At 46.7% G+C, this 17,721-nt stretch overlaps 3 protein-coding genes across 3 annotated transcripts in view; all 3 read left to right on the top strand.

Moving 5' to 3' along the window:
* col6a3 (collagen, type VI, alpha 3) overlaps window positions 1–17,721 on the top strand; it is a 96,222-nt gene that overhangs the window by 44,267 nt on the left and 34,234 nt on the right. The window lies entirely within an intron of this gene.
* Window positions 153–9,191, top strand: LOC306935534 (collagen alpha-3(VI) chain-like; the record flags this gene model as incomplete). The annotated part of the gene is made up of 12 exons (XM_079518637.1): window positions 153–675; window positions 842–1,438; window positions 1,587–2,186; window positions 2,404–3,003; window positions 3,170–3,766; window positions 3,915–4,514; window positions 4,732–5,331; window positions 5,498–6,094; window positions 6,243–6,842; window positions 7,060–7,659; window positions 7,826–8,422; window positions 8,569–9,191. 12 exons carry the CDS (start codon window positions 153–155, stop codon window positions 9,189–9,191), a joined length of 7,134 nt encoding a protein of 2,377 aa, XP_079374763.1.
* On the top strand, window positions 9,461–17,004 carry LOC306935533 (collagen alpha-3(VI) chain-like; the record flags this gene model as incomplete). Its single annotated transcript, XM_079518636.1, has 10 exons — window positions 9,461–9,955; window positions 10,683–10,746; window positions 10,895–11,494; window positions 11,712–12,311; window positions 12,479–13,075; window positions 13,224–13,816; window positions 14,136–14,640; window positions 14,808–15,404; window positions 15,556–16,152; window positions 16,370–17,004. The coding sequence occupies 10 exons, from the start codon at window positions 9,461–9,463 to the stop codon at window positions 17,002–17,004; spliced, it is 5,283 nt and encodes a 1,760-aa protein (XP_079374762.1).

Here is a 17,721-nt window from a genome sequence, read left to right as displayed (position 1 = left end):
CAGGTCAAATTACCTCTGTTTCACATGTCACCACACACATGAACCCTATAGTAATGTAAATTTCATGTTCCCTAGTTGAGCGCAGTGCTCCCGGAAGGGATGTTGTGTTCTTACTGGATGGATCCGATGGCACAAGAAATGGATTCCCAGCAATGCGTGACTTTGTCCAGAGAGCGGTAGAGATCCTGAATGTGGGTGAGAACAAAGATCGTGTGTCATTGGTTCAGTACAGCAGAGATGCAGCTGTCCAATTCTATCTGAACACATACACAACAAAGAGCGAGATCCTTGACATTGTCAGAGGCATGAGGCACAAAGGTGGAAGACCCCTCAAAACTGGAGCAGCTCTCCAGTATTTGATAGACAATGTCTTCACCGCTTCCGCTGGAAGCAGGCGCCTGGAAGGTGTGCCACAGTTACTAATTGCGCTGATTGGCGGAAGGTCCTTTGACAATGTTGACACACCAGCCTCTGCTCTCAAAGAGATGGGAGTCTTGACCTTTGCAATTGGAACCAGGGGCTCTGATGCTAGAGAACTGCAAAAGATATCCCAAGAGCCCAGTAATGCTGTGTCTGTGTCTGACTTCACTGACCTCCCCAGTGTCCAGGAGAAACTCCGCTCTTCCATGGAAACAGTGATTGTTGAGGTTACTCCCGAATCACCAACTGTGTTAGGTATGTTAACAGGCATGACCTTTTTCTGGTGGTAGAGGAAAACATATTTGTTTTAGGCAGGTTTAGGGGACACTGAAGAAGTAGTAAAAAATCTCCAGCACTGATGATTGTTCTGCTCCATTTCTATCTAGTTTATCTTACATAATGTCTGTCTTTGCTTCCCCAGTTGATGATGACACTGCCAGAAGGGATGTAGTATTCCTTCTGGATGGGTCTGATGGCACAAGGAATGGATTCCCTGCCATGCGTGATTTTGTTCAGAGAGTGGTGGAGAACTTGAACATTGGTGAAAACAAAGACCGTGTTTCTGTGGTTCAATACAGCAGAGATTCAGAGGTGCATTTCAATCTGAACACACACACCACAAAGGAAGACATCGTTGATACGGTCAGAGGGCTGAGGCATAGAGGAGGCAGACCCCTCAACACCGGGGCAGCCCTCCAACATGTCAGGGACAACGTCTTTACTGCCTCCTCTGGAAGTAGACGTCAAGAGGGCTTCCCTCAGATTCTGATTGTGTTGAGCGGAGGGCTTTCTAGTGATAATGTCGATACACCAGCCTCCGCCCTCAAGTCGGACGGTGTTTTGATTTTCGGCATCGGAACTAGAAATTCTAGCAGAGAGGTTCAGAGGATTGCCTCAGATCCTAATTATGCCCAGTCTGTGTCTGACTTTTCTGACCTCCCTAATGTCCCGCAGACATTCATTGCCTCTCTCAACACCATAGGTGTTGAAGAGACCCCCACAACCCCAACAGTCGAAGGTAAGACAACACTTGCTTTGATAGCTCCTGGCGTGCACCCAATATCTTGCTTAGCATAGGCAACACATGCATAGCAAACTGACAAATAATTTGCAGCTAATATTAAGGTATGTTGAAATCATTTGTTTTTGATTTCTGATTCTCCTAGTGGATCAAAGAACTGCCAGAAGGGATGTAGTGTTCCTACTGGATGGTTCTGATGGCACAAGGGATGGATTCCCAGCTATGATAGACTTTGTTCAGAGAGTGGTGGACAGACTGAATGTCGGAGAAAACAAAGACCGTGTCTCAGTGGCCCAGTACAGCAGAGATGCAGAGGTCCACTTCAATCTGAACACATACACCACAAAAACCGATATTGTGGACACGGTCAGAGGCCTGAGGCACAGAGGAGGCACACCCCTCAACACTGGGGCAGCCCTCCAGTATGTCAGGGACAACGTCTTTACTGCCTCCTCTGGAAGCAGGCGTCTGGAAGGTGTTCCACAGATGCTGATACTGCTGAATGGTGGAAGGTCTTTTGACAATGTAGATACACCAGCATCTGCTCTCAAAGAGCAGGGCATTGTTGTGTTTGGAATTGGAAGCAAGAGCTCTGACAGCAGAGAACTGCAGAGGATATCCTATGAGCCTAGTTATGCTATTGCAGTGTCTGAATTCACTGACCTCCCCAACGTCCAAGAGCAGCTGTCCGCTGCCATGAGCACAGTCATAGTGAGGGCTACACCCATCACTCCAACAGTAACTGGTAAGACACTGACCATTGTTTAACAGACAACCAGAGTGTCTTTTCATTTAATATTTTGTCCACATTTAGTTTTCTTTCAGTTTGAACTTAGTCCAAGTAGTTGCACGACTTTAAAAGAAAAAGGTCAGATAATTGATGTGATCAGGTCAAATTACCTCTGTTTCACATGTCACCACACACATGAACCCTATAGTAATGTAAATTTCATGTTCCCTAGTTGAGCGCAGTTCTCTCGGAAGGGATGTTGTGTTCTTACTGGATGGATCCGATGGCACAAGAAATGGATTCCCAGCAATGCGTGACTTTGTCCAGAGAGCGGTAGAGATCCTGAATGTGGGTGAGAACAAAGATCGTGTGTCATTGGTTCAGTACAGCAGAGATGCAGCTGTCCAATTCTATCTGAACACATACACAACAAAGAGCGAGATCCTTGACATTGTCAGAGGCATGAGGCACAAAGGTGGAAGACCCCTCAAAACTGGAGCAGCTCTCCAGTATTTGATAGACAATGTCTTCACCGCTTCCGCTGGAAGCAGGCGCCTGGAAGGTGTGCCACAGTTACTAATTGCGCTGATTGGCGGAAGGTCCTTTGACAATGTTGACACACCAGCCTCTGCTCTCAAAGAGATGGGAGTCTTGACCTTTGCAATTGGAACCAGGGGCTCTGATGCTAGAGAACTGCAAAAGATATCCCAAGAGCCCAGTAATGCTGTGTCTGTGTCTGACTTCACTGACCTCCCCAGTGTCCAGGAGAAACTCCGCTCTTCCATGGAAACAGTGATTGTTGAGGTTACTCCCGAATCACCAACTGTGTTAGGTATGTTAACAGGCATGACCTTTTTCTGGTGGTAGAGGAAAACATATTTGTTTTAGGCAGGTTTAGGGGACACTGAAGAAGTAGTAAAACATCTCCAGCACTGATGATTGTTCTGCTCCATTTCTATCTAGTTTATCTTACATAATGTCTGTCTTTGCTTCCCCAGTTGATGATGACACTGCCAGAAGGGATGTAGTATTCCTTCTGGATGGGTCTGATGGCACAAGGAATGGATTCCCTGCCATGCGTGATTTTGTTCAGAGAGTGGTGGAGAACTTGAACATTGGTGAAAACAAAGACCGTGTTTCTGTGGTTCAATACAGCAGAGATTCAGAGGTGCATTTCAATCTGAACACACACACCACAAAGGAAGACATCGTTGATACGGTCAGAGGGCTGAGGCATAGAGGAGGCAGACCCCTCAACACCGGGGCAGCCCTCCAACATGTCAGGGACAACGTCTTTACTGCCTCCTCTGGAAGTAGACGTCAAGAGGGCTTCCCTCAGATTCTGATTGTGTTGAGCGGAGGGCTTTCTAGTGATAATGTCGATACACCAGCCTCCGCCCTCAAGTCGGACGGTGTTTTGATTTTCGGCATCGGAACTAGAAATTCTAGCAGAGAGGTTCAGAGGATTGCCTCAGATCCTAATTATGCCCAGTCTGTGTCTGACTTTTCTGACCTCCCTAATGTCCCGCAGACATTCATTGCCTCTCTCAACACCATAGGTGTTGAAGAGACCCCCACAACCCCAACAGTCGAAGGTAAGACAACACTTGCTTTGATAGCTCCTGGCGTGCACCCAATATCTTGCTTAGCATAGGCAACACATGCATAGCAAACTGACAAATAATTTGCAGCTAGTATTAAGGTATGTTGAAATCATTTGTTTTTGATTTCTGATTCTCCTAGTGGATCAAAGAACTGCCAGCAGGGATGTAGTGTTCCTACTGGATGGTTCTGATGGCACAAGGGATGGATTCCCAGCTATTATAGACTTTGTTCAGAGAGTGGTGGACAGACTGAATGTCGGAGAAAACAAAGACCGTGTCTCAGTGGCCCAGTACAGCAGAGATGCAGAGGTCCACTTCAATCTGAACACATACACCACAAAAACCGATATTGTGGACACGGTCAGAGGCCTGAGGCACAGAGGAGGCACACCCCTCAACACTGGGGCAGCCCTCCAGTATGTCAGGGACAACGTCTTTACTGCCTCCTCTGGAAGCAGGCGTCTGGAAGGTGTTCCACAGATGCTGATACTGCTGAATGGTGGAAGGTCTTTTGACAATGTAGATACACCAGCATCTGCTCTCAAAGAGCAGGGCATTGTTGTGTTTGGAATTGGAAGCAAGAGCTCTGACAGCAGAGAACTGCAGAGGATATCCTATGAGCCTAGTTATGCTATTGCAGTGTCTGAATTCACTGACCTCCCCAACGTCCAAGAGCAGCTGTCCGCTGCCATGAGCACAGTCATAGTGAGGGCTACACCCATCACTCCAACAGTAACTGGTAAGACACTGACCATTGTTTAACAGACAACCAGAGTGTCTTTTCATTTAATAATTTGTCCACATTTAGTTTTCTTTCAGTTTGAACTTAGTCCAAGTAGTTGCATGACTTTAAAAGAAAAAGGTCAGATAATTGATGTGATCAGGTCAAAATACCTCTGTTTCACATGTCACCACACACATGAACCCTATAGTAATGTAAATGTTATGTTCCCTAGTTGAGCGCAGTGCTCCCGGAAGGGATGTTGTGTTCTTACTGGATGGATCCGATGGCACAAGAAATGGATTCCCAGCAATGCGTGACTTTGTCCAGAGAGCGGTAGAGATCCTGAATGTGGGTGAGAACAAAGATCGTGTGTCATTGGTTCAGTACAGCAGAGATGCAGCTGTCCAATTCTATCTGAACACATACACAACAAAGAGCGAGATCCTTGACATTGTCAGAGGCATGAGGCACAAAGGTGGAAGACCCCTCAAAACTGGAGCAGCTCTCCAGTATTTGATAGACAATGTCTTCACCGCTTCCGCTGGAAGCAGGCGCCTGGAAGGTGTGCCACAGTTACTAATTGCGCTGATTGGCGGAAGGTCCTTTGACAATGTTGACACACCAGCCTCTGCTCTCAAAGAGATGGGAGTCTTGACCTTTGCAATTGGAACCAGGGGCTCTGATGCTAGAGAACTGCAAAAGATATCCCAAGAGCCCAGTAATGCTGTGTCTGTGTCTGACTTCACTGACCTCCCCAGTGTCCAGGAGAAACTTCGCTCTTCCATGGAAAAAGTGATTGTTGAGGTTACTCCCGAATCACCAACTGTGTTAGGTATGTTAACAGGCATGACCTTTTTCTGGTGGTAGAGGAAAACATATTTGTTTCAGGCAGGTTTAGGGGACACTGAAGAAGTAGTAAAACATCTCCAGCACTGATGATTGTTCTGCTCCATTTCTATCTAGTTTATCTTACATAATGTCTGTCTTTGCTTCCCCAGTTGATGATGACACTGCCAGAAGGGATGTAGTATTCCTTCTGGATGGGTCTGATGGCACAAGGAATGGATTCCCTGCCATGCGTGATTTTGTTCAGAGAGTGGTGGAGAACTTGAACATTGGTGAAAACAAAGACCGTGTTTCTGTGGTTCAATACAGCAAAGATTCAAAGGTGCATTTCAATCTGAACACACACACCACAAAGGAAGACATCGTTGATACGGTCAGAGGGCTGAGGCATAGAGGAGGCAGACCCCTCAACACCGGGGCAGCCCTCCAACATGTCAGGGACAACGTCTTTACTGCCTCCTCTGGAAGTAGACGTCAAGAGGGCTTCCCTCAGATTCTGATTGTGTTGAGCGGAGGGCTTTCTAGTGATAATGTCGATACACCAGCCTCCGCCCTCAAGTCGGACGGTGTTTTGATTTTCGGCATCGGAACTAGAAATTCTAGCAGAGAGGTTCAGAGGATTGCCTCAGATCCTAATTATGCCCAGTCTGTGTCTGACTTTTCTGACCTCCCTAATGTCCCGCAGACATTCATTGCCTCTCTCAACACCATAGGTGTTGAAGAGACCCCCACAACCCCAACAGTCGAAGGTAAGACAACACTTGCTTTGTTAGCTCCTGGCGTGCACCCAATATCTTGCTTAGCATAGGCAACACATGCATAGCAAACTGACAAATAATTTGCAGCTAGTATTAAGGTATGTTGAAATCATTTGTTTTTGATTTCTGATTCTCCTAGTGGATCAAAGAACTGCCAGCAGGGATGTAGTGTTCCTACTGGATGGTTCTGATGGCACAAGGGATGGATTCCCAGCTATTATAGACTTTGTTCAGAGAGTGGTGGACAGACTGAATGTCGGAGAAAACAAAGACCGTGTCTCAGTGGCCCAGTACAGCAGAGATGCAGAGGTCCACTTCAATCTGAACACATACACCACAAAAACCGATATTGTGGACACGGTCAGAGGCCTGAGGCACAGAGGAGGCACACCCCTCAACACTGGGGCAGCCCTCCAGTATGTCAGGGACAACGTCTTTACTGCCTCCTCTGGAAGCAGGCGTCTGGAAGGTGTTCCACAGATGCTGATACTGCTGAATGGTGGAAGGTCTTTTGACAATGTAGATACACCAGCATCTGCTCTCAAAGAGCAGGGCATTGTTGTGTTTGGAATTGGAAGCAAGAGCTCTGACAGCAGAGAACTGCAGAGGATATCCTATGAGCCTAGTTATGCTATTGCAGTGTCTGAATTCACTGACCTCCCCAACGTCCAAGAGCAGCTGTCCGCTGCCATGAGCACAGTCATAGTGAGGGCTACACCCATCACTCCAACAGTAACTGGTAAGACACTGACCATTGTTTAACAGACAACCAGAGTGTCTTTTCATTTAATAATTTGTCCACATTTAGTTTTCTTTCAGTTTGAACTTAGTCCAAGTAGTTGCATGACTTTAAAAGAAAAAGGTCAGATAATTGATGTGATCAGGTCAAAATACCTCTGTTTCACATGTCACCACACACATGAACCCTATAGTAATGTAAATTTTATGTTCCCTAGTTGAGCGCAGTGCTCCCGGAAGGGATGTTGTGTTCTTACTGGATGGATCCGATGGCACAAGAAATGGATTCCCAGCAATGCGTGACTTTGTCCAGAGAGCGGTAGAGATCCTGAATGTGGGTGAGAACAAAGATCGTGTGTCATTGGTTCAGTACAGCAGAGATGCAGCTGTCCAATTCTATCTGAACACATACACAACAAAGAGCGAGATCCTTGACATTGTCAGAGGCATGAGGCACAAAGGTGGAAGACCCCTCAAAACTGGAGCAGCTCTCCAGTATTTGATAGACAATGTCTTCACCGCTTCCGCTGGAAGCAGGCGCCTGGAAGGTGTGCCACAGTTACTAATTGCGCTGATTGGCGGAAGGTCCTTTGACAATGTTGACACACCAGCCTCTGCTCTCAAAGAGATGGGAGTCTTGACCTTTGCAATTGGAACCAGGGGCTCTGATGCTAGAGAACTGCAAAAGATATCCCAAGAGCCCAGTAATGCTGTGTCTGTGTCTGACTTCACTGACCTCCCCAGTGTCCAGGAGAAACTTCGCTCTTCCATGGAATCAGTGATTGTTGAGGTTACTCCCGAATCACCAACTGTGTTAGGTATGTTAACAGGCATGACCTTTTTCTGGTGGTAGAGGAAAACATATTTGTTTCAGGCAGGTTTAAGGGACACTGAAGAAGTAGTAAAACATCTCCAGCACTGATGATTGTTCTGCTCCATTTCTATCTAGTTTATCTTACATAATGTCTGTCTTTGCTTCCCCAGTTGATGATGACACTGCCAGAAGGGATGTAGTATTCCTTCTGGATGGGTCTGATGGCACAAGGAATGGATTCCCTGCCATGCGTGATTTTGTTCAGAGAGTGGTGGAGAACTTGAACATTGGTGAAAACAAAGACCGTGTTTCTGTGGTTCAATACAGCAGAGATTCAAAGGTGCATTTCAATCTGAACACACACACCACAAAGGAAGACATCGTTGATACGGTCAGAGGGCTGAGGCATAGAGGAGGCAGACCCCTCAACACCGGGGCAGCCCTCCAACATGTCAGGGACAATGTCTTTACTGCCTCCTCTGGAAGTAGACGTCAAGAGGGCTTCCCTCAGATTCTGATTGTGTTGAGTGGAGGGCTATCTAGTGATAATGTCGATACACCAGCCTCCGCCCTCAAGTCGGACGGTGTTTTGATTTTCGGCATCGGAACTAGAAATTCTAGCAGAGAGGTTCAGAGGATTTCCTCAGATCCTAATTATGCCCAGTCTGTGTCTGACTTTTCTGACCTCCCTAATGTCCCGCAGACATTCATTGCCTCTCTCAACACCATAGGTGTTGAAGAGACCCCCACAACCCCAACAGTCGAAGGTAAGAACACTTGCTTTGTTAGCTCCTGGCGTGCACCCAATATCTTGCTTAGCATAGGCAACACATGCATAGCAAACTGACAAATAATTTGCAGCTAGTATTAAGGTATGTTGAAATCATTTGTTTTTGATTTCTGATTCTCCTAGTGGATCAAAGAACTGCCAGAAGGGATGTAGTGTTCCTACTGGATGGTTCTGATGGCACAAGGGATGGATTCCCAGCTATGATAGACTTTGTTCAGAGAGTGGTGGACAGACTGAATGTCGGAGAAAACAAAGACCGTGTCTCAGTGGCCCAGTACAGCAGAGATGCAGAGGTCCACTTCAATCTGAACACATACACTACAAAAACCGATATTGTGGACACGGTCAGAGGCCTGAGGCACAGAGGAGGCACACCCCTCAACACTGGGGCAGCCCTCCAGTATGTCAGGGACAACGTCTTTACTGCCTCCTCTGGAAGCAGGCGTCTGGAAGGTGTTCCACAGATGCTGATACTGCTGAATGGTGGAAGGTCTTTTGACAATGTAGATACACCAGCATCTGCTCTCAAAGAGCAGGGCATTGTTGTGTTTGGAATTGGAAGCAAGAGCTCTGACAGCAGAGAACTGCAGAGGATATCCTATGAGCCTAGTTATGCTATTGCAGTGTCTGAATTCACTGACCTCCCCAACGTCCAAGAGCAGCTGTCCGCTGCCATGAGCACAGTCATAGTGAGGGCTACACCCATCACTCCAACAGTAACTGGTAAGACACTGACCATTGTTTAACAGACAACCAGAGTGTCTTTTCATTTAATAATTTGTCCACATTTAGTTTTCTTTCAGTTTGAACTTAGTCCAAGTAGTTGCATGACTTTAAAAGAAAAAGGTCAGATAATTGATGTGATCAGGTCAAATTACCTGTTTCACATGTCACCACACACATGAACCCTATAGTAATGTAAATTTCATGTTCCCTAGTTGAGCGCAGTGCTCCCGGAAGGGATGTTGTGTTCTTACTGGATGGATCCGATGGCACAAGAAATGGATTCCCAGCAATGTGTGACTTTGTCCAGAGAGCGGTAGAGATCCTGAATGTGGGTGAGAACAAAGATCGTGTGTCATTGGTTCAGTACAGCAGAGATGCAGCTGTCCAATTCTATCTGAACACATACACAACAAAGAGCGAGATCCTTGACATTGTCAGAGGCATGAGGCACAAAGGTGGAAGACCCCTCAAAACTGGAGCAGCTCTCCAGTATTTGATAGACAATGTCTTCACCGCTTCCGCTGGAAGCAGGCGCCTGGAAGGTGTGCCACAGTTACTAATTGCGCTGATTGGCGGAAGGTCCTTTGACAATGTTGACACACCAGCCTCTGCTCTCAAAGAGATGGGAGTCTTGACCTTTGCAATTGGAACCAGGGGCTCTGATGCTAGAGAACTGCAAAAGATATCCCAAGAGCCCAGTAATGCTGTGTCTGTGTCTGACTTCACTGACCTCCCCAGTGTCCAGGAGAAACTTCGCTCTTCCATGGAAAAAGTGATTGTTGAGGTTACTCCCGAATCACCAACTGTGTTAGGTATGTTAACAGGCATGACCTTTTTCTGGTGGTAGAGGAAAACATATTTGTTTCAGGCAGGTTTAGGGGACACTGAAGAAGTAGTAAAACATCTCCAGCACTGATGATTGTTCTGCTCCATTTCTATCTAGTTTATCTTACATAATGTCTGTCTTTGCTTCCCCAGTTGATGATGACACTGCCAGAAGGGATGTAGTATTCCTTCTGGATGGGTCTGATGGCACAAGGAATGGATTCCCTGCCATGCGTGATTTTGTTCAGAGAGTGGTGGAGAACTTGAACATTGGTGAAAACAAAGACCGTGTTTCTGTGGTTCAATACAGCAGAGATTCAAAGGTGCATTTCAATCTGAACACACACACCACAAAGGAAGACATCGTTGATACGGTCAGAGGGCTGAGGCATAGAGGAGGCAGACCCCTCAACACCGGGGCAGCCCTCCAACATGTCAGGGACAATGTCTTTACTGCCTCCTCTGGAAGTAGACGTCAAGAGGGCTTCCCTCAGATTCTGATTGTGTTGAGCGGAGGGCTTTCTAGTGATAATGTCGATACACCAGCCTCCGCCCTCAAGTCGGACGGTGTTTTGATTTTCGGCATCGGAACTAGAAATTCTAGCAGAGAGGTTCAGAGGATTGCCTCAGATCCTAATTATGCCCAGTCTGTGTCTGACTTTTCTGACCTCCCTAATGTCCCGCAGACATTCATTGCCTCTCTCAACACCATAGGTGTTGAAGAGACCCCCACAACCCCAACAGTCGAAGGTAAGACAACACTTGCTTTGTTAGCTCCTGGCGTGCACCCAATATCTTGCTTAGCATAGGCAACACATGCATAGCAAACTGACAAATAATTTGCAGCTAGTATTAAGGTATGTTGAAATCATTTGTTTTTGATTTCTGATTCTCCTAGTGGATCAAAGAACTGCCAGAAGGGATGTAGTGTTCCTACTGGATGGTTCTGATGGCACAAGGGATGGATTCCCAGCTATGATAGACTTTGTTCAGAGAGTGGTGGACAGACTGAATGTCGGAGAAAACAAAGACCGTGTCTCAGTGGCCCAGTACAGCAGAGATGCAGAGGTCCACTTCAATCTGAACACATACACCACAAAAACCGATATTGTGGACACGGTCAGAGGCCTGAGCCACAGAGGAGGCAGACCCCTCAACACTGGGGCAGCCCTCCAGTACGTCAGGGACAACGTCTTTACTGCCTCCTCTGGAAGCAGGCGTCTGGAAGGTGTTCCACAGATGCTGATACTGCTGAATGGTGGAAGGTCTTTTGACAATGTCGATACACCAGCATCTGCTCTCAAAGAGCAGGGAATTGTTGTGTTTGGAATTGGAAGCAAGAGCTCTGACAGCAGAGAACTGCAGAGGATATCCTATGAGCCTAGTTATTCTATTGCAGTGTCTGAATTCACTGACCTCCCCAACGTCCAAGAGCAGCTGTCCGCTGCCATGAGCACAGTCATTGTGAGGGCTATACCCATGACTCCAACAGTAACTGGTAAGACACTGACCATTGTTTAACAGACACCCAGAGAGTCTTTTCATTTAATAATGTGTCTACATTTAGTTTTCTTTCAGTTTGAACTTAGTCCAAGTAGTTGCACCACTTTAAAAGATAAAGGTCAGATAATTGATGTGATCAAGTCAAATGACCTCTGTTTCACATGTCACCACACACATGGACCCTATAGTAATGTAAATTTCATGTTCCCTAGTTGAGCGCAGTGCTCCCGGAAGGGATGTTGTGTTCTTACTGGATGGATCTGATGGCACAAGAAATGGATTCCCAGCAATGCGTGACTTTGTCCAGAGAGCGGTAGAGACCCTGAATGTGGGTGAGAACAAAGATCGTGTGTCATTGGTTCAGTACAGCAGAGATGCAGCTGTCCAATTCTATCTGAACACATACACAACAAAGAGCGAGATCCTTGACATTGTCAGAGGCATGAGGCACAAAGGTGGAAGACCCCTCAACACTGGAGCAGCTCTCCAGTATTTGATAGACAATGTCTTCACCGCTTCCGCTGGAAGCAGGCGCCTGGAAGGTGTGCCACAGTTACTAATTGCGCTGATTGGCGGAAGGTCCTTTGACAATGTTGACACACCAGCCTCTGCTCTCAAAGAGATGGGAGTCTTGACCTTTGCAATTGGAACCAGGGGCTCTGATGCTAGAGAACTGCAAAAGATATCCCAAGAGCCCAGTAATGCTGTGTCTGTGTCTGACTTCACTGACCTCCCCAGTGTCCAGGAGAAACTTCACTCTTCCATGGAAACAGTGATTGTTGAGGTTACTCCCGAATCACCAACTGTGTTAGGTATGTTAACAGGCATGACCTTTTTCTGGTGGTAGAGGATAACATATTTGTTTCAGGCAAGTTTAGGGGACAACTGAAGAAGTAGTAAAACATCTCCAGCACTGATGATTGTTCTGCTCCATTTCTATCTAGTTTATCTGACATAATGTCTGTCTTTGCTTCCCCAGTTGATGATGACACTGCCAGAAGGGATGTAGTATTCCTTCTGGATGGGTCTGATGGCACAAGGAATGGATTCCCTGCCATGCGTGATTTTGTTCAGAGAGTGGTGGAGAACTTGAACATTGGTGAAAACAAAGATCGTGTTTCTGTGGTTCAATACAGCAGAGATTCAGAGGTGCATTTCAATCTGAACACACACACCACAAAGGAAGACATCGTTGATACGGTCAGAGGGCTGAGGCATAGAGGAGGGAGACCCCTCAACACCGGGGCAGCCCTCCAACATGTCAGGGACAACGTCTTTACTGCCTCCTCTGGAAGTAGACGTCAAGAGGGCTTCCCTCAGATTCTGATTGTGTTGAGCGGAGGGCGTTCTAGTGATAATGTTGATACACCAGCCTCCGCCCTCAAGTCGGACGGTGTTTTGATTTTCGGCATCGGAACTAGAAATTCTAGCAGAGAGGTTCAGAGGATTGCCTCAGATCCTAATTATGCCCAGTCTGTTTCTGACTTTTCTGACCTCCCTAATGTCCCGCAGACATTCATTGCCTCTCTCAACACCATAGGTGTTGAAGAGACCCCCACAACCCCAACAGTCGAAGGTAAGACAACACTTGCTTTGTTAGCTCCTGGCGTGCACCCAATATCTTGCTTATCATAGGCAACACATGCATAGCAAACTGACAAATAATTTGCAGCTAGTATTAAGGTATGTTGAAATCATTTGTTTTTGATTTCTGATTCTCCTAGTGGATCAAAGAACTGCCATAAGGGATGTAGTGTTCCTACTGGATGGTTCTGATGGCACAAGGGATGGATTCCCAGCTATGATAGACTTTGTTCAGAGAGTGGTGGACAGACTGAATGTCGGAGAAAACAAAGACCGTGTCTCAGTGGCCCAGTACAGCAGAGATGCAGAGGTCCACTTCAATCTGAACACATACACTACAAAAACCGATATTGTGGACACGGTCAGAGGCCTGAGGCACAGAGGAGGCACACCCCTCAACACTGGGGCAGCCCTCCAGTATGTCAGGGACAACGTCTTTACTGCCTCCTCTGGAAGCAGGCGTCTGGAAGGTGTTCCACAGATGCTGATACTGCTGAATGGTGGAAGGTCTTTTGACAATGTAGATACACCAGCATCTGCTCTCAAAGAGCAGGGCATTGTTGTGTTTGGAATTGGAAGCAAGAGCTCTGACAGCAGAGAACTGCAGAGGATATCCTATGAGCCTAGTTATGCTATTGCAGTGTCTGAATTCACTGACCTCCCCAACGTCCAAGAGCAGCTGTCCGCTGCCATGAGCACAGTCATAGTGAGGGCTACACCCATCACTCCAACAGTAACTGGTAAGACACTGACCATTGTTTAACAGACAACCAGAGTGTCTTTTCATTTAATAATTTGTCCACATTTAGTTTTCTTTCAGTTTGAACTTAGTCCAAGTAGTTGCATGACTTTAAAAGAAAAAGGTCAGATAATTGATGTGATCAGGTCAAATTACCTCTGTTTCACATGTCACCACACACATGAACCCTATAGTAATGTAAATTTCATGTTCCCTAGTTGAGCGCAGTGCTCCCGGAAGGGATGTTGTGTTCTTACTGGATGGATCCGATGGCACAAGAAATGGATTCCCAGCAATGTGTGACTTTGTCCAGAGAGCGGTAGAGATCCTGAATGTGGGTGAGAACAAAGATCGTGTGTCATTGGTTCAGTACAGCAGAGATGCAGCTGTCCAATTCTATCTGAACACATACACAACAAAGAGCGAGATCCTTGACATTGTCAGAGGCATGAGGCACAAAGGTGGAAGACCCCTCAAAACTGGAGCAGCTCTCCAGTATTTGATAGACAATGTCTTCACCGCTTCCGCTGGAAGCAGGCGCCTGGAAGGTGTGCCACAGTTACTAATTGCGCTGATTGGCGGAAGGTCCTTTGACAATGTTGACACACCAGCCTCTGCTCTCAAAGAGATGGGAGTCTTGACCTTTGCAATTGGAACCAGGGACTCTGATGCTAGAGAACTGCAAAAGATATCCCAAGAGCCCAGTAACGCTGTGTCTGTGTCTGACTTCACTGACCTCCCCAGTGTCCAGGAGAAACTTCACTCTTCCATGGAAACAGTGATTGTTGAGGTTACTCCCGAATCACCAACTGTGTTAGGTATGTTAACAGGCATGACCTTTTTCTGGTGGTAGAGGATAACATATTTGTTTCAGGCAAGTTTAGGGGACAACTGAAGAAGTAGTAAAACATCTCCAGCACTGATGATTGTTCTGCTCCATTTCTATCTAGTTTATCTGACATAATGTCTGTCTTTGCTTCCCCAGTTGATGATGACACTGCCAGAAGGGATGTAGTATTCCTTCTGGATGGGTCTGATGGCACAAGGAATGGATTCCCTGCCATGCGTGATTTTGTTCAGAGAGTGGTGGAGAACTTGAACATTGGTGAAAACAAAGATCGTGTTTCTGTGGTTCAATACAGCAGAGATTCAGAGGTGCATTTCAATCTGAACACACACACCACAAAGGAAGACATCGTTGATACGGTCAGAGGGCTGAGGCATAGAGGAGGGAGACCCCTCAACACCGGGGCAGCCCTCCAACATGTCAGGGACAACGTCTTTACTGCCTCCTCTGGAAGTAGACGTCAAGAGGGCTTCCCTCAGATTCTGATTGTGTTGAGCGGAGGGCGTTCTAGTGATAATGTTGATACACCAGCCTCCGCCCTCAAGTCGGACGGTGTTTTGATTTTCGGCATCGGAACTAGAAATTCTAGCAGAGAGGTTCAGAGGATTGCCTCAGATCCTAATTATGCCCAGTCTGTGTCTGACTTTTCTGACCTCCCTAATGTCCCGCAGACATTCATTGCCTCTCTCAACACCATAGGTGTTGAAGAGACCCCCACAACCCCAACAGTCGAAGGTAAGACAACACTTGCTTTGTTAGCTCCCGGCGTGCACCCAATATCCCGCTTAGCATAGGCAACACATGCATAGCAAACTGACAAATAATTTGCAGCTAGTAGAAAGGTATGTTGAAATCAGTTGTTTTTTATTTCTGATTCTCCTAGTAGATCAAAGAACTGCCAGAAGGGATGTAGTGTTCCTACTGGATGGTTCTGATGGCACAAGGGATGGATTCCCAGCTATGATAGACTTTGTTCAGAGAGTGGTGGACAGACTGAATGTCGGAGAAAACAAAGACCGTGTCTCAGTGGCCCAGTACAGCAGAGATGCAGAGGTCCACTTCAATCTGAACACATACACCACAAAAACCGATATTGTGGACACGGTCAGAGGCCTGAGGCACAGAGGAGGCAGACCCCTCAACACTGGGGCAGCCCTCCAGTACGTCAGGGACAACGTCTTTACTGCCTCCTCTGGAAGCAGGCGTCTGGAAGGTGTTCCACAGATGCTGATACTGCTGAATGGTGGAAGGTCTTTTGACAATGTAGATACACCAGCATCTGCTCTCAAAGAGCAGGGCATTGTTGTGTTTGGAATTGGAAGCAAGAGCTCTGACAGCAGAGAACTGCAGAGGATATCCTATGAGCCTAGTTATGCTTTTGCAGTGTCTGAATTCACTGACCTCCCCAACATCCAAGAGCAGCTGTCCGCTGCCATGAGCACAGTCATTGTGAGGGCTATACCCATGACTCCAACAGTAACTGGTAAGACACTGACCATTTTTTAACAGACACCCAGAGAGTCTTTTCATTTAGTAATGTTTCTACATTTAGTTTTCTTTCAGTTTGAACTTAGTCCAAGTAGTTGCACCACTTTAAAAGATAAAGGTCAGATAATTGATGTGATCAAGTCAAATGACCTCTGTTTCACATGTCACCACACACATGAACCCTATAGTAATGTAAATTTCATGTTCCCTAGTTGAGCACAGTGCTCCCGGAAGGGATGTTGTGTTCTTACTGGATGGATCTGATGGCACAAGAAATGGATTCCCAGCAATGCGTGACTTTGTCCAGAGAGCGGTAGAGACCCTGAATGTGGGTGAGAACAAAGATCGTGTGTCATTGGTTCAGTACAGCAGAGATGCAGCTGTCCAATTCTATCTGAACACATACACAACAAAGAGCGAGATCCTTGACATTGTCAGAGGCATGAGGCACAAAGGTGGAAGACCCCTCAACACTGGAGCAGCTCTCCAGTATTTGATAGACAATGTCTTCACCGCTTCTGCTGGAAGCAGGCGCCTGGAAGGTGTGCCACAGTTACTAATTGCGCTGATTGGCGGAAGGTCCTTTGACAATGTTGACACACCAGCCTCTGCTCTCAAAGAGATGGGAGTCTTGACCTTTGCAATTGGAACCAGGGGCTCTGATGCTAGAGAACTGCAAAAGATATCCCAAGAGCCCAGTAATGCTGTGTCTGTGTCTGACTTCACTGACCTCCCCAGTGTCCAGGAGAAACTTCACTCTTCCATGGAAACAGTGATTGTTGAGGTTACTCCCGAATCACCAACTGTGTTAGGTATGTTAACAGGCATGACCTTTTTCTGGTGGTAGAGGATAACATATTTGTTTCAGGCAAGTTTAGGGGACAACTGAAGAAGTAGTAAAACATCTCCAGCACTGATGATTGTTCTGCTCCATTTCTATCTAGTTTATCTGACATAATGTCTGTCTTTGCTTCCCCAGTTGATGATGACACTGCCAGAAGGGATGTAGTATTCCTTCTGGATGGGTCTGATGGCGCAAGGAATGGATTCCCTGCCATGCGTGATTTTGTTCAGAGAGTGGTGGAGAACTTGAACATTGGTGAAAACAAAGATCGTGTTTCTGTGGTTCAATACAGCAGAGATTCAGAGGTGCATTTCAATCTGAACACACACACCACAAAGGAAGACATCGTTGATACGGTCAGAGGGCTGAGGCATAGAGGAGGGAGACCCCTCAACACCGGGGCAGCCCTCCAACATGTCAGGGACAACGTCTTTACTGCCTCCTCTGGAAGTAGACGTCAAGAGGGCTTCCCTCAGATTCTGATTGTGTTGAGCGGAGGGCGTTCTAGTGATAATGTTGATACACCAGCCTCCGCCCTCAAGTCGGACGGTGTTTTGATTTTCGGCATCGGAACTAGAAATTCTAGCAGAGAGGTTCAGAGGATTGCCTCAGATCCTAATTATGCCCAGTCTGTGTCTGACTTTTCTGACCTCCCTAATGTCCCGCAGACATTCATTGCCTCTCTCAACACCATAGGTGTTGAAGAGACCCCCACAACCC

This window comes from Electrona antarctica (genome assembly GCF_951216825.1).
Source record: "Electrona antarctica genome assembly, chromosome: 13".
Classification (NCBI taxonomy): domain Eukaryota; kingdom Metazoa; phylum Chordata; class Actinopteri; order Myctophiformes; family Myctophidae; genus Electrona; species Electrona antarctica.
This window is presented reverse-complemented; position numbering and strand designations above follow the sequence as displayed.